The 21,043-nt window shown below is 45.2% G+C and overlaps 1 protein-coding gene across 1 annotated transcript in view; it reads right to left on the bottom strand.

Moving 5' to 3' along the window:
* gli3 (GLI family zinc finger 3) overlaps window positions 1–21,043 on the bottom strand; it is a 98,540-nt gene that overhangs the window by 56,884 nt on the left and 20,613 nt on the right. The window contains exon 3 of the mRNA XM_006794973.3: window positions 3,032–3,277. Within this exon, the coding sequence (XP_006795036.2) occupies window positions 3,032–3,277 (246 nt within the window). The remainder of the gene's footprint in view (window positions 1–3,031; window positions 3,278–21,043) is intronic.

The raw sequence follows: 21,043 nt of genomic DNA, 5'->3' as shown, positions 1-21,043 counted from the left end.
CCGAAGATACTTGCTGTGCCTGCTCTGCCCAGACTAGATATAACACAGCAACAAAACTTCTCACTTCAGGGACGAAATTCTTAAGCGTCATCTCTAAAGCTTTGCAAATTTACTGGTTGCATTCATTAACCATTCAGAGTAGTTTCAACATTTGTAAGAAAGCCATTGAAAAGCACGCGATTTAAGTCCCTCCATAGATGTGTTTAGGCTGGCAAAGAAGGGAAAGATGAGAAACTTTAAAAAAGAAATAAAAGAGGATCCCTTTGGAGGAAGCAGAGATGCGTCGCCAGCAAGTGGGCTCACTGTTGCTGCACGACCACTGACCGGCTAATCAGCACACAATGTAGACAGATGTCAGCGCACAGCGTCGCATTCACACTTCTACACAATTAAAGATCTTAAAAAAAAAGACTTCTCCCTCATTAATCCTCATCTCAATCCTTTCTCCTTATCCTGCAGCAAAGCCTCATGTATTAGCGTTGTGGTAAGAAGGATATGGACTCTTATCCAGTGTTTGCCCAAGAAAAGCGGCTAAGACTCAGGCATCACCACGATTAGCTAATGCTAACAATGGGAGCAATGTTTCCTTGGTGCCTCCTCTTTTCTGTGCTGAAGTGGGTGTTAAAACCAGAGTAAACAGAGACTTAGGCCAAGGACATAAGAAGAGTGGGAGATCACAAGTCTGGGTGAATAGCGCAGATTTACTCAGAGCGCGAGGCCCTGAAGATAAACCCCTCTTTCGGTCTCTTGTGGTTGCTCGACTCCCACACCTCCCAGAGCTTCGCCACCATGTTAACGACCCATCGGCCAGGTGTGGGGAGGCTGCAGGTGCCATCGCATTTAGGCACATTAAGCACTGACACACACTAGCGGTAAGAGTAATCGGATTTACCTGGCTGTCTGCTGCATGGCGTGGAGCGCTGTGCAAGCGCAGCACAACGGCTTAGGGCCCCCTCTCCATCACACACACGCACACACCTGGGATGAATTAAGGAGGTGACAAAGCCCTCATAGAGAGGGACTGCCACAGGAGAATTAAGTGTGTGTGTGTAAAATATGTGTGCTCAATTGTGTACTGAACCAGAAACCAGAACAGGAGCCCGTAGCTTTTTACACCTTGTGGTGCAAGAGTGGCGACAGATGCTATAGGCTCCTGGTTCAAAGCAACCGAAGAGCAGGGGTTGGGGAGGGGGCGGCAGAGGTTTAAGGAGGACCCCTTTCGATCTGCTGACCCTCAGATCATCAGAGCTCATGGGGATTGAGCTCTGGTACTGGGTTCAATCAGACAGAATGGGACCGCTGCCTTTAGGAACTCCCCATGTCCTCAACACCTGGGGCCAGAAGGAGGTGTTTTACACAGCAATGCTCTCATCTCAAATCATAAGTCTTCCTGAGTGAAGGCGAGATCATAGAAACATCAATGAAAAACACCCGAAGTCGCTGACACCGACCTTGTTGGTGTTTTCATTCTTCCCTGAACACCGGGAATCAACTTTTTGTGTAATTCTTAAATATTCGTGTTGTTTTTCTTAGTTTATTAATATTTTCATCATGCCTGTGATAATTTCGCAGATCCCAACATGATATGTAAATTGTTTGTTTTTCCTGGTCGACACCAGAAAAGAGAGAAACATAGTAAATCTTTGTCTTGAAAAACCAAAAGCTGCAAGAACCTTGCTGCAGAGGGAGACTAAAATGTCTGTGCATCATGCCTACACATCCCAGCATCACTGCTATCACCGTCCTCTACTCCAGTCTGCTCCATACGTCTGCAGTCTTCCACCCTCTCGAGTCCTCGTGCACGAAGAATTCCTCTCGAAGCTCTACAGCCCTTTTGACTTTTCCTGCTGCTTTTGAACTCTCCATTTCAAGACTGTGACTTTTCCACATGACCCCAAGCCTCAGACTTAACCCCCTCCCCCCAACCCCCGCCCCTCCAACCTTCCTGACTCCTACCCCAAGGCTTCAGTGGTCTGGAACCACCAGAGTTCCTTCACACATACCCACACACATACATAAAATGAGAAGTGGCAGTGTTGCTGAGTTAGGTCAGGATGTAATGGGCAGTAATGTTCTGCCCTCGAGGGTTCTGTCCAGAGAACTGCCTGGTTTTAAGTAACCTTTACCTTAAAGAGGCACCTTGATGACTCTCAGGCACCCAACCACGATGGAGAAGCAGTTAATGAAGTGGCTGAATAAATAGAGTTACAGTATAAGGTTGGGGTCCAGTGGACTTTCATTACTGCTGCTGGATTAAAATCCTTCTGGCGCACTCCTCCTGCTCCCTTTCAGCGCCAGTATAACCAAACTAAACAAGCTATCACATCAAATCCTTGTCTGCAGTTAAAGTCCTAGCCACCAGATTAACTTCCAAATCAGCCCCTTTGCTCTCCAAACACCCTTCTGCAGCGTTTCTTTTACTTAACCGCCGCTATGTGTCTCACCTTTTCTTGGAATTATCTTTGCCAGCTTCCTTCCTTCACCCGATTCTCTTGGGCTTTGTCTCTGTGAGTCTCTCTCGCACTCTCTCCCTCTCTGTGTCTTCCTCTGCCTTTCTCTCATACAGTCTCTGAGTCCCAGAGAGACCGAGAGGCAGAGTAGGGGGTGGTGAGGTTTGACTCTGCGTTGCTTTTGGGCTTTGAAGTGTGTGTTGATGAGAGAAAGCGGAGTACTGTGTTCAGACAGGCCCCTAATGAGGGAATTAAGAAGCTACGCTGGCCGTTCCCCATACTAACTTCCCAAGCGCAACACAAGGCGAGGGTGCGTGCGTGCGTTCACAAGTGTGTGTGCCTGTATCTGTGTGCAGAGGAGAGACGGAGTGTAAGAGAAGGGCTAATCTGTCAGACTTAATCAAGCATCTGGCGGCCCTGCCTCTCACCTACAGTAAAAAAGGGAAACTTGGCTTCAGCATTACTGGTTCTGCAAGCATGTCCTTGAGCTGTGTAGCTTCTCAACTTTACACGTTAAAGTTTCAAGTTTACCATTTTAAAATTAAGTGAGCGGCTCTTGTGTTTGTGGCTCGCAGACTTACGATAGTGCGAGTCTAGGTAGCCGTTGCGGGGGTCCATTGCGAACAGCGTGCCCCGGTATGGAAGTGCATGGTCAGCCAGATGTGGCAGGGAACCGTGCTGCTCCTTCTTGAGCAGGGAAGGGCGTTCCTCCGTAGACGTAGAGGGCTCCTCATTTACGCTTCTGTCAGGGGCGCCAGGCGTCGGGACCTGAGAGCTGATGGCGTTGCGCCTCTCACGGTGGTAAGGCGTGCCTGAACTCTCGTCCTCTGCGTGGACATGAAGACAGAAAGACAGGAGAAGAATCCAGTGTTATAAATTTGGAAGGGCAACACATTTTTCTTTTAAACAGATATCAGAATAAAAGCTGTGGCTATGAACGCTGCTCACGTAGTGGGGGAGCTGATAAAAGGAGGAGCCGGAGATCAGCTTTGCACACCTGAAACCTACGGTAAATCTGCCTTCCTTCAGCCCCTGGATATGAGAGTTCGGAAGCAGCAAACGGACACCATGGAGGAAAAAATTCCAAACTCACACATCTGAACATGTGCTTAAATTCACATCTGTCTGCTCTTTTTATATAAAAATAAATTCTCATGAAGAAAACAACTCAGGCGTTCAGTCAGCATTCAAAGATGCCCGTTAGCAAGCATCACTGGCTACACCAACCCCACCCTGCTTCAGTCTCCAACCAACCCCCACCTTTCACTCTTGAACTAAATCTTTTTCTCTTTTTCTATCTGTGTCTAAGGGGGAAATTAGGAGGCCCTCCGGAGAAAGCTGCGTGGCATGCTCTATAAAGCGGATAAATGTGGAGCTGAGTTCAAGGGCTAAGCTCCACCAGAAAGCCCTGACCTCTGACCCCTTGGCTTGACCTCTGAGATGACATATATAAGGGTCAGTTATCCTCGTGACCTGGTATTAGCCCTTTCTGTAGTCTGATACCACAGAGACTAACTCAGAAAGAAACATGCCATCAAAAGTATGTCATTTTTTTTCAACTGGGTTGATTTAATCTTTAAAACAGGAGGACATAAATCCTGCCTGATGATTTAGGCCCGAACGTCATGATGCTCAGGGGCAGACTGAACTGGGATATTTTAGTGAACAGCACTTTAATGTGTTTGTGGGAAGTTGTGCAAAATCACTGGTGACATGCTAACTAGATAGGCAGGCCAGACCTTAAAAGAGTGTGATTGTTTGTACGTGGCCTATTTTAAGCATTATTTTGTTTATATATATTTTGACATTTTGCACTATCAAAAGGGTCAAAACATTTGTTTTCACTGCATAGCACATGAATTCCAAATGATCTTCAATAACACGTGATCTTAGGGACTTGGGTACTTTCTTAGGTTTTGCTTTGAACTGAGACATCTGTATGTTATAGATTAAAAAAAAATCATCATTTGTCAAGAGCAAGCCCTTGCTTTTTTGCCCTGAGCCAAATCCTTCAGTTCCAGCTTGTGTTGCCCGCAGGTCTCCATGTTCAGCCCGGGTTATATGCAATTATGAGTTCACCACTAAGGCTGCTGGTCATCAGTACACTCCAATGTTCTTTCTTGTATTAACGTTTCTCACCGGGAACCTGGCAAAATACCGTTGTGCTGGCGCCAGAGGTACTGCAGCATTAGCAGCCTAACAGCGTGAGCAGCTCCCCCACTATGTGCCGCAACCCAACAGCATCCAACTGCCAATTAAGAAACAGAGGCGAGGGCCAGATTAAAGAGCGCACTACCTTAAGCACTGAAGAGTGCTGCTATAGAGCTGTAGCACTTCACAGAAGAAGAGAAGCGATCAGAAAGGAGGAGGTTAAGAGGGAAAAACAGAGAGGGAGAATGAGATTGAGAGAGGCGAAGAGAGCGAGAGAGCAGGAGGAGCAACCCAAGGGTCCTGCTTTTATTCCCTTCACTCTCCCACATCCATTACCTGCGTTTGGACCAGCGTGCCCTCGTGCAGCACTGGCAGCAGTTTCAAGGATTCTTAACGCGGAACTGACAACCAGAGAAGCAAGGCGCTCTCATCCCCGGGAAATGACAGTGTCAGTTATGATATAAGTATTTAATCCTATACTGCACAGCCAGTGATCTTATTAAGGGAATAATGCAACTTATACGGTTAAAGCTGGATTAATAGGTCTGCGCTTGCAAAGCGCAATATTAACATAAAGGGATTTCAGAATTGGGTTCATCTCCTGACATGAATTGAGGAAGTCGAGACTGTAAACTATGCGGGGAGCGAGCGATGCTAAGGGCAGAGCGTGTGAGTGTGTGCAGCTCCGGCTCCTACTGTGCACGCTCAATTCTTTAACATCCAGAAAAATCTAGCATTGCATCTGGGAAAGTAGAAACTTTCTACATATTCATGAGCTCGTTTTTGTACTTTCATACATATATTTGATGTTTTATAAATACATTCATCACTGGGGCTTGACATGGTGTAGCGTGAAGTTATGAAAAACTACAAAGGAGACTCAAGCGTTTACTTTTAAAAAAAAAAAATCTATACTTTACATTTCTATTTGCCAACTATTTCAGTGAGCACTACTCTTCTTGTCCTCGATCTTTCGTGTTCTGTCTTTTTCTTTCCTTTTACTTTCTCGGTGACCCCCACCGCTATTCAGATGTGTCTTTCTCCCTAAAGGGAGGTCAAGCGACTAATAGTTCAATCACAGCACTGTCACAGTACCACCATCCCCCCTCCAGTCACCCCAGCAAGCCCTGGGTGGGTTTCATCATTCTACCATATACCACCTAGAGGGAGTTCATTACATCAGTTCATAGGACCTTAAAGAGTTAAACAAACACTCTGCAGCACAAGGGTCAATTGACTCCTTGACTCCTCAGTGGAGGAAAGCGAGTCTCTGGTAAGGTTTTTCTTCTATGCTGCCTGTACCTGGCGAGTGGAAACTTTTTACATCCTTCTAACGTGTTGAGCATCTGTCAAGAAATGAGGTAATGAAGACAGAGAAGACACAGGTAAACACATGCAACTTTGAAAAGTTCAACCCTGCAACACTTCTCCAACTCTGACCATCAGCCCAGCAGACCCTTTCCCCTTTTCCCTCCCTCATTTTTCATTCCTCTTTTATTTCCCTCTCTTTTCCCATGGTTGCCGCATCCAGTCCTCTACCAGTTTGCAGGTCTATTCAGCCCAACACAAAAGCAGCAGGCCGGTCCTCTGTGGACCAGAGGAAAAGCATGCCTCTCAAAAAAACAGAAAAAAGAACTATCCCGCTCTCTCTATGGTGATTGAATTTCTTAACATCTTTTCAAAAAGCGCTTAAATGCCTGGAGGCGAGAGGAAGAAACAAGCTAATGGTGGATGGGGAGCACTGAACAAATTTCAGAGCCCTTTCCTGCTCGCGTTTGAGGTTGAAAGCGAGCTCCTGCCTTTCAAGTTTCAAAGTCCTCCTTCCTCCCGCAGTGTCACTGAAGGATTTGAAAAGAAGGTAATTGTGCTCACTGCCGTCCTGATCAGAGCACACGCCCCAGCTCTAGTATTTCAGGAGCTTTCTCTGCCACTATAATGGTACCTGGTGCTCCATTCCTGCATTCTTCCTCCCTTACTACTCTTTCTCCTCCTTCTCTCTCTCTCTCTCTGACCCTCTACAAATGCACTCTGTATTGCTCTCACTCACTTGGTTTCTATCCTTCTTTCACCCCCAGCAAGCCGCTCATTAAATCCTAAAACCCAGGTTTCTCCCTTTTTTCCTCTTGTCTGGGGTGTCTATTGTAGGATTCTGGTTCAAATACCTTTCAAGAAAACCCTATGCATGGCCTTTAATATGGCAGTATAAAAGACAGCGTGGATGCAATGACAAAATGAAATTTTGAAAGAGATAATGAGATATGGAGTGGGGCCAGTACCTCTGAGAGCTGGGCCCTGGGACAAGAGGGGGGCTAAAGTTAAGGATGCCCAGCCAATTCAAAGAAACAGCAAGTGAAACAAAACGCTCAGCTTGTTGTTTTTGAAGGCATTTTCTAGAGGCGCAGGTTAAGAACGAGGACTGTTGTTCCTCCACATGCCAATCGTCCCCTCACTCCCAACCGTCTGATTCGCCTTCCGGCCTGAACTCAGTCAGAGTCTCCAAAGTTGGGACACGCATGTTGTACAAAGGGCCATTGCGCACTGTAGTTCCCCCATCCCCAGTTACCACTTTCTCTAAAAGCCCAAAATATCAGAAGGGGTGTTCTTGTACCTCTGAGCCAAAGCCAGACATGCGCTGTATTCCACCTTCGAACTTCTCAAAGCGCTGTTTGTCAGTGGCACAAACACGTTTTGGCTGGGGAGCACATGGAGAGCGAACAAGGAGAAGAGGAGTGGAGGATATGCGGTGAAATCACAAAACACTTCTTCAAAGCTCCTCTCCTCCTGTGCAATAATCTCTTGCTCCCTTTTTCTTTCTCTTGCAAATCAACTCCCGGGAAAGACTCAAGACTCCCCAATTAACAATGAGAGGGGGAAGAAAAATTCCAGCAGCTGGCTAGAGTTTAATAAGACTACCTCTCCAAGCAGCTTAGGCTTATGTACCTGATTCACCGGCCCTGGCATTGGAGCTAAAGACAGAGGGAATCATTCACGATTAGTGCAGGCTGAAATACGAGGGAGAGAGCGAGAGACCGTTCAAGCTCTACCAAACCCAACAGCAAGCGCGCAGGGGATTACTGCAATTGTGTGAGGTATTTTTCTGATCAACTTCTTGGCTGATAGGCTCGATGCCACATGGAGCTCGGGGCCTTCCACAGAACAAGGTTCAGTTATGCATTATGTGAAGGTTAGCGAGCCTTCATGTATCTGACTAAAAAGGTTGACTTTCGAGCAACTTCCTTAACAAAGACATCTAAATGTCAGAAGGCAGAATGAGGTCATTACTCTGATATCTGTGGGCAGGATAGTTAGCAATCCCCCAGTCTAAACGTCTGGGGAACTTCAGCAAATATAAAAGTTAGCTCCCTCTCACTCGGCACTCGTGTTTGATTCTGTCTCTGCAGAGTGAACCCGCTGTGGTACATTATTTAACTATCAGTGCCTGATTGATGCTTGGACGAATTGCAGAGAGAGGTCAGGATGTTCCCTCTCCTGGTTAGCAGTCTATTGTCGGCGGCTGATTTCCCACACAGCGTCCGCAAATGCCCTCTTCAATATTCATCTAGGCAAATTTGACGACTCCCACATCTCAATTTGGCTCTCGGCAGCCTACGCCCCAGCCCCCTGCTCCACCACTCGCGGTCCCAGCTTGCTCTCTCTGCCGCCGGGGGTCTTCTGGGACGCACCCAGAGCCTCAGCATCTCGCAGTCCCAGCCTCCAGGCCCCGGGGCTGGGGAGGGGCAAATCAAAGCCTGCTTGGCTCCTTTCTCTTTCCTTGCGCTCACCTCAAATCAGCCTCACAGCAGGGTTGTGTCGTGCCAAGCCTCCGCCTGCCCTAAGCTACCCCTTATTCACCCATTAGGGGCACAGGCCCACCGTAGAGCTGCCCGAAACCCCACTACCATTTCATCAGGGCCACATTGTGAGGAAGCAATGAGCATCGCAGTGAGAGAGCTGAAAGCCCTGACTGTAAAAAGCACACTGATGCCTTTTTGACCACGGATAGTTACAGCTTTTAAGGTTTTTCACTCAAAGGGCACCTTGGCCTGTATTCTTTGAGGAATCAAACACCAAGAGATGCATTTGATCAAGGCTTCAAAGCAAAAAGATGCCATTTAGTGCTCTGATTGGCTCATAGACTGTATTAGCATTGCTTCAGACTGTCACAAGCCAGCTATCATCAGCCATAACCTGTTAGACCTTTATAATGTCCTCCGCAACAATATAAAATGATTATGTGCTAGGGCAGATGAGGGCATAGTCATGTCCGCATGGGATAGTTTGTCTTCGAGGGTGGATCTGGGAACACTGCCCACCAGACCAGAGTGGGCCAGCTTTCCACTGGGCCATAGCACTGGAATCCTGCTTCTGACACCACAGTGATCCGGACCAAGTCTGTGGCACTCAGATTAGGAACGGCTCGCCAAGAGAAATGAATATCCAGCCAAAGCAAAGAAATGCAGAGCCAACAGTTGGGATAAAATTATAAAAAAAAAAAATACACTAATTTCAAGCACATCAAACATGGTCCAAAATTCCACTGTGGCTATATCTCACCTTTTAGTATAGAATGAGAATTTAAAAAGCTCTAAGCATGAATAATCAGCTTTTATTAGCGCAAACCTTGTGCATTTATAATTCAAATCCTCTCATGTAAACAAAATGAGTTTTTGCGTAGAGAAACACATCCACACATTGGGGTAAAGGTTTGTAAGAGCCTTTTAGTGCATTGCATTGAGACATTGAGAACCCCATTAAGATAGTTTGCCCACACTTACTGGGAGTTGGATAATTAGACACTTCAAAGGCACCTGCCCGCCATCCCAGGGAAGACAGAAATCGCCGCCCCACGACCCGTTTAAAAGCATGTTAACTCGTATCTGAGGCTAGCAGGCTAATTTAACTTTTGACATTTGATATCTGAGGAATGAGAGAGATCAGCCATTTAGCTGGAACAGGATTACCCCCCCGTACACACCCCTCCTCCTCTCCCACTCGTTCCAACCCAAACCCCCCCGCTCCACCAGTCAGGCCGGATTCATTAATTTTCTTGCTGCTAAGCACTTTATCAATGACTAGTGAACATCTAAGTCCAGAGTGGACTCTCTCCCTCCCTCCCTCACTCCTCCATGGTGATTAAGCCCGTGGATGTTCAGATCTGTCTGTCTAATTCACTGCCTGTGCTGTTGCTGCTGATCTCTACTCACACCTGCAAAGCAGCTAAGTAAACAGAGGTGAAACTTTTTTGAGAGTCAAGCTTGAACATCGTTCATACCGCATCCAATTTAAATTGCATCTGATGAGGTCAAAATGCCAGAAACACTTGTACAAATAGTACAGCTCTATTGCTACTCAAACACATGTCAGCTCGTGGCTTTTATCGTGGTTATGACCGTTTCCTCTTTTACTATGCACCTTATAAATAGGTGAAGTCGTTCCACAAGCCTCTACTTTGGAAACTGTATTTAAAAAGCACTTCCCAAATGATTTATAAATGCTGTAACAGTAGGAAGAAGGCTGATCGTCTTCATCCTATTTCAGTGACTGAGTAGACCATTTCCCACCGCACAAATTATCGTGCAGTTTTAGGGTGGGTCACAGCTTTGTGCATGTTCCCTACTGCAGGATGCACAGTACTTCTTTCAGAAAAAAGAAAAAACTGCTGGGGCTCTATGGGGATTCATTTAGGTTGAAAGCAACCAGTTTTTTTATTTACAAATTTAAAAAAAAATAGCAGTAGCAAGAAAAAAAGAGATGGCAAAGAAAGGTTTGTTGGCTTCTCATGAAATGAATGCGGGGAGATGTCAAGAGAAATCAAGAAGAATAGGTATACCTTGCTTCAAAAAAGGACTATAAACATCCTTAGGATCACAACCTCAAGCTCTCCAGATTAGGAAACTACCACATGTTACAGTTACAGCAATACATTTGCCTCAGGAGTCGGATGCTGAAGCTGGGAATGACTTAATTGCGGAATTGAGCTCCTCAGAAAGGTAGAACATTCATCCACCACAAGAAATACAGAACAAAGCTTTTTTTTTCTCTTACACTTAGCACCCCTGCAGCACACTCATGAATAGACCCTCATTAATGCTCTTCTTTAAAAGTTTAAGGACTAAATATACCAGCACATTACGCGAGCACAAAACTGGATTTTAGCATTTTTTTAAAAGTACTGTCAATATTTACGTAGAGAGCACATTGTATTTTGAGAATTTTGTAACTGACTTGTTGCGTATGTATTTTGAGTTTTTCTTCTCAGCATGCAAAGAAAATATTTAAATTAATCATTTATTAACGTTAGCAACACACAGTTTAGTGCTAAGTTTGTCAATATTTAATGCAAGAAAGAAGCGTGTCTTATTTCTTGTGCTTGATATTTTAATTAACTAATAACCTTGATTCCAAAACGATGTAACTTTTGTAAATGACCTGTAAAACTAACCACACCTATAAGCACTATTTGGGGATTGCTTAACCACGCTCAGCCTTGCTTAATAAATCTAACCCTTACAGTTTTAGTGTTTACTGTTCTACAGCTGCCATCTTGGCTTACTTAGTCATGTTGGTGGGGTTGTTCCAACTTTCTGTCTTGAAAATTCTGATTTCGGACTTCAACTGGAATGCAGTGAAAGCTGCTAGTGTCGATGCTTAGCATACAGCAGGGGATAGCATCACAGCAAGCAGTCTGGAGTTACACCCTGAAGGGCAAATGACTGACTAAATACTGTTTTATCAAGAGTTTGCTTCACGTAGCATACAGCACAAGCAAGCTAGTCACCGCATCGGTACATTTCTAAAGGTGGTTTACTGGCCTCTATTTAAACAAACTGCAAACATTCTTTCCTCCAAAGTAAGCTTTGTTGTGTTCAGGCTAAGCTTGTTGAGAAGCATAAGGTTTGGACATAATTCAAGTTTCTTATCTTAGTTTGTGCGAACTGTTAGCTGACTTTTGTTTAGCTTGCTAATGTTGCATGCTACATAACAAGCAATCAACCATTGCAATGCAATTTAGCAGGCCAGTGGAGTAGATTCAGTTTTGGACTCATGCAGGTTTCTCAAGGAGTAGCTTGTGATTTAGTTTATCTCACCAAACACCTCATGCGAATACCCTTTTTCTGCCTCCTCCTGCTTTCTGTCATCACTTTCCCCAATCACAATTCAGCTGTCGTAGTTAAATCATTTTCTGTTTAAGCTGCAAGATGAATGAACTGCTGATTTCAAACTTGTCATACCTGTGAAACTGAACAGTCAACCAACGTAAGTGAAGCAAACCTACAGGGATACATTTACTTGTGTTTATTTAAAGTACCTCTCCAAATATATTTAAATTTAGCTAGCAATCGTTGACATATCACAGTTTGGGAGTTTTGAGGGGAGTTAATTTGCAACCATAAATCTGCATTAGTCCCAGTCTCATGCTTTCTGCTGAATGTCTACATTACAGGTTGAATCGGGGGCTACATGTGAGTGTGACGGATCTGGGTTAAACGAACAGCATGCCTGGAGCTTTGATGCTGCAGCTGGTAATGCTTACAGTTTCTAACCCATCACATTTAAACGCAAAGGTCTTTTTTTTTCAGAGACCATGACAATCAGAATTCCAAACTACAAGCCAAATGCCATAAAAATAAAACAACTCAACAGACTCACTTCACTGCGCTCCCACAATGAGGGGCTGTTCTTTGGCACGTACGTTAATCCACCCTGGCTTCAAAAAAGTGAATCAACACTTTACTTTTGCAACTCTAATTATCTAAAATAACATTGGCCCATTTTCCAGTTTAATTGTCGAGACTGAGCAGCTAACAGTTCACTTCATAAAGATTTTCCAACATGCTGTCATTGTATGACGCTTAATAGTCAGGCCACATTTCCTACAGAAGACCTGACCCTCACCTGCCCCCAATGTGTGATATCAGCGGGAGTGGCGGCTTAATAACAGAGGGTAGTTTAGCCCTCTCCTTCTCAAAATAAAGGTGAGATGTGGACAACTTCATTATAGTGTCTGCTGCAGGCAGGGAAAGCCCTGCAGATTAGAGGATCTGCCATGTTGGCCAAACAGACTTAACCACTGTCTGTTGGGAAGGGGCTGAAGGTTGAAGGTGAGCGAGGAAATGAAAAAGCACAAGATTTCTATGTGATTAGATAAATGCCTCTGTAATGCAAGAGAAAGCACAATACACAGTGAAACTTGCAGGTGTGGACAATTTATGGGACTAGCTGCTGGAGAAATGGTCTCATATGTCACAGGTTAGATCAGACAGGATGCGTAAAGTATGACTGAGGGGCTATATGCTCGTTTAACGTAAAGTGTAGTATGGAGTATAGGGAATGTTTATCTGAGAGGATCCCGGAAGTTAAAGATTGTTTGTACATGTCACTCTTGAGTGACATGTACAAACACAAAAACCATAATTTTAAAGTCCAAGACTTTAAAATTTAAATCCACTTCAGACGAGTAAAGTCAAAGCAATGTTTTGGGTGAACTGAGACATTGTGGAAAAATTGTATTGTTACTTGTTCTAGAGAAATATGCAATATGAATAAATCTGCTCCAAAGGACCATCTGCCAAGTTTAGCTGCAGTTATATTTAGAGCACCAAAACTATAATATTTATAAGTGAAGGACTCACTTCTCATGGAGCAAGTCAGGTTTGTGTTTTGAGGACGATGAAGGGGATGCAAATGCAAATACTTAAAATGTGAAAAGTGGAGCAAGCATCTTTGGCCACATTGTTACAAAAATAAACTTTTTAATGGATACTTAGCTTTTCTTAAAATGAAACTATGATGTCAGACTGATAACTGGCCCAGATTTAGCATCACCTATCAAATGCATATATATTTGTTTAAAAAATATCCTAAAATCTATCAATCGAAGCCTTTACCATTCCCTGTACCGTTCCACATTCTTCTGTTGGACCAGATGTATTGCAGTCTGTCCTCGTGTTTGTTTTCTCGACCTTTTCACTCCTCGTTTTTTTCTCATCAAATCTCCTCCGTCTACACTGCGTCCATTTACCTCACTTCCCATTTCCCCGACTATTCCCCCCTGCATCTCCCCTTCCTGTGGATGTCCCCACTCAGTAATAAGCTCCTCTCATGTATGACCTCTCCTGTCATTCCCACCACTGGAATCCTCCTTCTCTAATCTCTGCATTACTTTTACATTAATCCCACACTCGGCCGTTGGAGCTCATGTGACACATTGCCATCATAAACCGCTGCTCGAACTGGAATGAATTGGTGTGATGAGGGAAAGCTGACTTAAAATGCTTAAGGCTACCACAGGATTCACCTGTAGCCTGTTGCTTTCCTTTTTCCTCTCCATCCTTAAGTCCCCCAGTTTTCCCTCTCAACGCCCCAACTCCTTTAGTGCATTTTCACTCACTCCTGGCCTTCAGCTCACACTCCAAGCCTACTTCCTGTTCCCATGTCTTCCCCAAATCTTCTCAGACTTCCTCCATCTCCTCTCATCCCTTTCCCCTTGCATTTTCTGCCTCTCTTCATCCACTACCTCCCAGCACCTCCATCCTTCTCCCTTCCCCCTTTGGGCCGCAGTGGGACTGTTGGACTCACGCAGCCCCATGCTGAGCTCCTCCAGAGCCAAGCCAGAACAAAGAGCCCATTGAGCCGAGCAGAGACATAATGTGGGCCGCCTCTGACAGCACCGAAGATGAAGTCATGAGGTCGCCAAACAGTTAATAACGACGGCCCCATCCTCCCGCTGCACCAAATGTGCGTGTACAGTTTTGGTGCCGCTGAGAAAAGTGAGAGAAAACGAGGGTGTCTGCAAGCACGCATGACTGAGTTTCCACAGTCTGCAACGCGTGTGTACATATCTTAGAACATGTGGACGGACAAAAAGCTTTTAAGGGCGTAATGAGATACTCCATGACACCCAAAAATGCGCTCAATCACTGCGTAAATACCACAGAGGAGAGACAAAACCATCAGAGAATTGCACTTTTAGTTTTGGCCTCGCTCCAGCTGCGATGCAGAACACCCACCCCACCACCACCACCACAACCACCTCCCCCCGCCTTCCTCATTGGAGTCTGTCTGGCGCAAAGTCTGACATGAGACACATCTCCCCGGGACCGGAGCTGTCGCTGCAAGGCCCACACTCTGAACATCATTAGACTCACAGCTCCAGGTGAGATCATGCAGGGTAGCAAAGACCGGAAGATCCAAGTGTATTTGTGTCTGTGCAAAAGCACGCATGCTGGAGATCGGGTTCAAGCATTCATCTCCATGCCACTGAATGACCGTGGCCTATTAAAATGCCTTTACAGGACCACTTGCTTGTCAAGAGGCCTCTGGGCTGAGTTGTGCGCGGGACAAGGGAGGGAGGCAGAGCGGGCGGGAGGCAGGAATGGTGAAAGACAGCTATGCAATTGATTAACATTAGAAGGACTTGCTCAAGTTCAAATTGCACGGCCTCCTCTGCTGTAAGCTACAGACGTTTGTTTCCCCGCAAGTAGAAAGCTTCTTTCAAACCCTGTCTGTGCTACACATCTGAGTTCAATTCTCCGCATGCCCTCACTCTGAAAATCAATTCCTCCTCCTCTCCTCTGCTCTTTTCCTCCAGGTCTGCGAACAGACCAGGGCGAAGGGATTACACTGTCCCTCCCCAGATCCGAGCAAGACAACAAATGGTTCTTATCAACTGACACCCCCTCTGCCGTCCAGAAAGAAAAGGCAGAAAAACTGGCCAAGCCGCGTCAGCACGGATGTGTTCTCTGGGTTCTGTCTGCCAATCGTGGCAACTCTTTTCACACTTAAAGTCTGAGCTATTTACGAGAGCCCTGGGAGAATACGTGCACAGCACCGGAGGGTGGGAAGAACTGAGGGGAGAGAGTTGCTGCTTCTCAACCTCTGCTTCTAATCAATCACCAGAAATCACTGCCATGGTTTATGGCCTTTGATCCTAGCTCCTCTTTCGCACTGGAAGGGAGAGAGTTGGGCTGCAAAAGGGGAGGGAAAGCACAGGGAAGGGTGAGAGTCAAGGCCCAGAGGGTGTAGAGGTCAGGGGAGAGAGATTAGGGAGTACAGAGCCTTTTGTGCTCTCAAATCTGAAAGCATGTCTTGATTTAATCCAGTGAGTTTAGAGCGCAGAGCAGCAAATGGCCTGGAAATATCTTTCATGCAAAAAGCTAATTATAAAAGGCAGTAAGTACCTCACAAAGGTAAAAAATATAAAAGATATTTAAAAAAACTGACTCTAGCTCTTTCTGCTTTTTTCTTTTACAACGTTTTATCTTGATGTGCACATAACATATGATTTTACAACTCTATAATATATTAATCATTTTATACTTTTTGGCTTATTTATGTATTTATTTTGCAGAAAACAAAGAATTCACAGGTTATTCATAAGCCAACCAGCTGGTATTATTTCTGAAAATGTTTCACTGTGCATAATAAATACATCTTTGTAAATAAAATCAAACTGTACAGACAATATCGAAGCCTATTTTTCTTTTAGATAAAATCCAACCCTGGTGGCAAGGCCACTAGTTGCTCCTTCATCCAAAGAGAAGAGAGCAAACAAACCAAACAGAGAAAAACACGCCACATTAAATCCTCCCGGTCGGGTCGTGACACTCCTGCTTTGTTCCTCCTGGCAGGTGGGAGGCCACTGATGCCTCCCGACAAATGGGCAGAATGGTAGAATAATCAACTACTGTTTCCCCACTTTATTGGTTTATTGGTTTATGGGTTTATGGGTTTACGGGTTTACGAGGCCGCCGGTCGTCCTTCAGCCTCGCTCTCTGAGGGGAGCAGCAGGAGCCAGCAGGACCTTAGATTCAGCAGAGTGAAGCTGGTCAATACGCACCAATCCTCTCTCATGAGACAAGCTGATCTGTCATTAAAGGGCTGGTCATTGGTTTAGACTTGCATGACCTTTGACCCCTGGGCCTTTCTGGTAAAAATGACCTCAGGTTTGTTTTTGTTTTTTTAAGGAGCCGCTGTGACACGAACTCTCACAACATATTAAAAATCTAAGACTTGAGATGTATGCATGCCATGAATTCTGAATCATTTAACTACAATTTGTTTTAGTATTTAAAGATACACACACATAAAAAATACCCCACAGAATTCAGCATCATTGCTGAAAGACAACATTAGCGTCAAAAACAATACTGAGATTTTTAACAAAAGCTGAGATTGCCAAACTTACTCGAAGATAAGGACAAGGGGTGACCTTATCTAATACAGTTTGCAGATTTCCTGGTTTAGACTATTGCTGTGCATTCACTCAGTTTCCTTTGCAAATCGGTACAAACATGTGGCTTATTCAGAGATGCTTCTATTGATTATCATTTCCTGTTTTTGTTTTTTGCCCTGTCTCTTGTCTTTGTGGTGGATCTCAGCAGTTGCTATATTAAGTCCAGTGTTGTTGTAACAGCTGGCTAGCACAAAAAGAAGATCTACATTGTAATTAAGTTGATTTTTGTTCTCTCTACAACAAGTAGCACTAAGTGAAAAAAAAAGAAAAAAAAAGATGCAATTCCACTACAGCTAAATTGTGGTGGCACCACTGCAGTGTTCAGAAGTCTTGAGGCAACGGCTTATATGCATCCTCCAGCAGTGAGGGACCAGCGAAGCCCCAGCAGGCAGATCTGGGCAGGCAGAAGTGTGCCAGACGAGAGAGGCCAGGCAACGCTGGAGTGGGTTGGGCTGCTGAGGTTCCCCTCCGCCCTCAGTAGCAGCGAGGCTAAGCTAATCCTGCGCCTCAGGCCCCTGTGAGGTGGCTCTGCCAAAGTCTGTCCTCCTGCTGCTGCAGGAAATTGCCTTCAGTGCAGAAGTCCATGAAATGGCTATGGCTCACCAGTGAAGGCAAAGCACATCCGCTTCGTGTGCACATGGTGATTTTACAATTCTACAGGTAGCTTCAATATTTCTCTTTGAAAGCTCATAATGTGCTATCATAAAAGAGCATGCTATGGTTACATTTTGTCACCTTCCATGTATACCTTCTAATTCTAACACAATGTGTTTTTATGCATTTCTATGTATTATGCATGTAGCATACAGCGGTCGTTTGACACTTAAAGCCACTTTTCCTGTGTGGGGCTGCATGTCAGGGTCTATAACGCCTCCTCCATTGTGCTGTTTGACCCACGGGCCAGGCAGAGCTCCCATGAGGTCCCTTATCCCTCCATCAGTTCTTTCTCATTAGCTCCCACAGGCAGAGCCCCCAGCAGGATAACATGAAGAGGCCCCTGCCTTCCTCTTTGGTCCCCATAAAAAAACATATAGCACAAATACAGATGACACAGATCACCTTTTAGGAAAAGGGAAAAAAAACAACAGTTAAAGAAAACGGCACTTAAAATATTTAAGGAATCAACCCTCCCGTTAGATCTCCTGATTATGCTGAGTCATCTGATAACAGTTATGGTCAGGCTGTGTTTGAGTGTTCCTATTAAATTTATGCATTCATGAATAACTTTACTTTATGGTAGGTATTGTTCTTTTTGTGTGTGTGTGTGTGTTTGTGTGTGTGTGTGGGGGGGGGGGGGGGGGGGGGATAAGCAGCAGGGACAAAAAAGTGGAAAGCAGAGGTGACAGCATGAGGAGGGAGGAGGAGGGGGAGGAGATGGGGCAGGACACAGTGGAGAAACAGTTGATTATGAGTCCCATCAAGTGATCAATGATTTCATTAATAAGACGGATCATGCGGCTGTCATAGCTGTGACAAGGGCTGAGGGATGATCCGCTCCCAGTGCTCCATTTCAAGCCTCCCTCCCTTCCTGTCCTTCCAATATTGCCTCCCTCTGCCAACGACAAGGGAACGCCAAGGAAAGAAAAAAGAAGGGGGGGCTGGGTGTTCGTGGGGATGGAAGGAGGAGGGGGTTAGTCATGAGGGAGGGAGCAAATGGAGAGGGGGGAGAAGAGGGAGGAAGAAAAGTGAAAATCCATTTTGAAACCCATTTTCAATTAGGGGTCCACAAGCTGTTATCACAGGTGTCCCAGAATGGGGGCCCGTAAGTGAAAATGTCTCCTATCCGTTTCTGAAATGAAACCTTATCTGGGAGGCACAAAGATGGCGGGGACAGCGTATCTGTAAATTACTTTCCATCCCTGCTGTTAACGGGAACTTTATTTCTGTCAGATGACATTCCCCTCTATTTACTGTTGATCATTTAAATGGCTGCCTAAAAAGAAGGAGGCCCCTCACTCTTCCTCTATCACCCCCCCCTCCTCACCCATCTCTCTGTATCATTCAACCTTCTCTGCCCATCTGAAGATTTTTTTTTCCTTTTTTTTCAGTGTAGTCAAGTGCTCCTTTTCTTCTTTAAACACTTTAGCCACGCTCTCCATTTGCTTGGGGATTTCTGCAGTAACCTACACGAAAGCCTAACATTTGTTGCCCTTTAAGGCTTAACTTGTTTGCCTTCTGAGACCCTCACTCTCTCACCCTTTTAAGCACGCCCATTAAAGCATCCCAACTCGCCCACTTAATAACATGCTTTGCAGAGGCTCTGCAGTCGAAGCGGCGTTCACTGACAATCTTCTAAACTGAGCCCGCTTTTTCAATTCCCATCCTATTATTTACACTCGCTCCCTCTCCTTCCCCGGATCGGCAGCAGTCATATCATAAAAGTCCAACCAACCAGAAACTTTTACCAGTCTTTTTCTCCTTTGCAAATCACCAGTCCTTTAGCCCCCCCACCCTGTTATTTATTTTATTTTTTTATTAGCAAATTATCCCATGACGACAGGATTTTTCCAACCAAGGAGCATGGACATCTTTTTTTTAATCGTAGGACCTAACAAAAGAATCAAGGGACTTTGTGGTCCACCTGCCTGCTGAATGATGAGGATTGGCGGGGAGAGACACCCCCACCCCCCCTTCACCCCCACCCCCCCTCATCTCCAAACCCCTCCTAAAGAGCACCAATCACAGCATTGTTGTGGCACAGTCGGCTCTTTTGAGCTGTCACTGCTAAAAGGAGGGGACACAGAGATGAATGGTACACAGGATGAAGCCACCATTTAGCTAACCATGTGGGAACGCTCTACCAGGACTCAATAATTACTCCGGGGCCTGTTCATCCCGGACAAACCCAACTTAGGGAGAAGAGAGCAAAGGAGCAAGGAATGCTTAAGTTGGGAATTATCGCTGCAGTGCACACGAAGGGAGGATTTTGCAGCTTAAGGTTATCATCACTAATAAGCTCTGATCAGATCGATACCTGTTTCCGAGCTGATTCACAGTCACAGAAGACGGCTGTGCTTCCTGGTAGCAGAGATATCTTTGGAAACATGCGCACTAACCAGTCCACCTGCCCTCCCTAATTGTTTTCCACTTTTCACAACTTATCATAGCACGCTATTGCCAGGCACTCCGTGGGGGTTTCTGCTGTGCTGAGATCAGGGGCCGCTACTCTGCCTGACGGGGGGAAATATTTTGCCGGCCCTTCATAAGATGAACCAGTCACTGGGGTTCCACAGCTGCTCACAATTACCTTTTGTTTGGATGGATGCATTGGGGCAGGGGCTACGAGGGTTAAAGTTGAGGCGAGTGTAGGGTTACACCTGATAAGAGGTTATGAGTTCTGGGGCCGAATGGGGAATGTGCTGTAATTATAACCACACAAAGAATGTGTAAGCTATCTTATGATTCAAAGAGAGAGATTGGGATCTAAAAGGGACCTTTCTCTACAGATAAGTATCATCCCTCCCCTCGTCAAGTGAGTTATGGGACTACTGTATTTTAGGGAGTGCAAAGTCGTAGCACGCCCTCTGATGTGGCAAACGGGAGATTTTTAAGACAAACCTTGCGCCGTTTAGAGCTGTAATTATCAGCACATTACTAAGAAAAATCCACAATCACGGTTCTAAATTACAGCCATGCTTTTTCCGTAACAAACTTTTTCTTACTGCCCCGTTAATGAATGAAACAGAGCCAGCCATCTGGGAATGAGTAAGAGTGAGAGTGTTCCCAAGATGCTTCAGGATGCATTAGCTTACCTACTTCCTGTGATAACTTCCATATGGAGAGCAAGTAACAGCGACTTATTTACCCCTTCCTAGACTGTTTGTCTTCCGTTCACACTTGGAATGACCATGTTTGACATCAGCAGAATGAAGAGGAAGTCACAAAACACTCTATCAGGCCACCAGCTCTGCCTCCGAGAGTCAAATCTCCATACCCCCAAAAACCTTCCAAATCCTCTCACTGCTAATGAGCGCAGCTGCAGCTTAGGCCATGGTGATCTCAACTCCGATTTTGTTATGACTTTCAGTTGAACAAAAGAAAAAGTCTAATATTTCTACTCCATTGCTCAGAACTGGGAATGAAAGGCTGAATGACGACAAGCTTAATGAAGCGCAAGCTCCGTGCAGCTTTTAATAGCAAGTGTTGAAGACATTGCTAAGTAAACATGTCAAAGTTGCTACCAGTGAGCATTGTATTTGACTCACTG

The sequence above is a fragment of the Neolamprologus brichardi genome, chromosome 9 (genome assembly GCF_056152115.1).
Source record: "Neolamprologus brichardi isolate AB-2024 chromosome 9, ASM5615211v1, whole genome shotgun sequence".
NCBI lineage: Eukaryota > Metazoa > Chordata > Actinopteri > Cichliformes > Cichlidae > Neolamprologus > Neolamprologus brichardi.
Note: the sequence above shows the minus strand (reverse complement) of the source record. Positions and strands in the feature narration are given on the sequence as shown.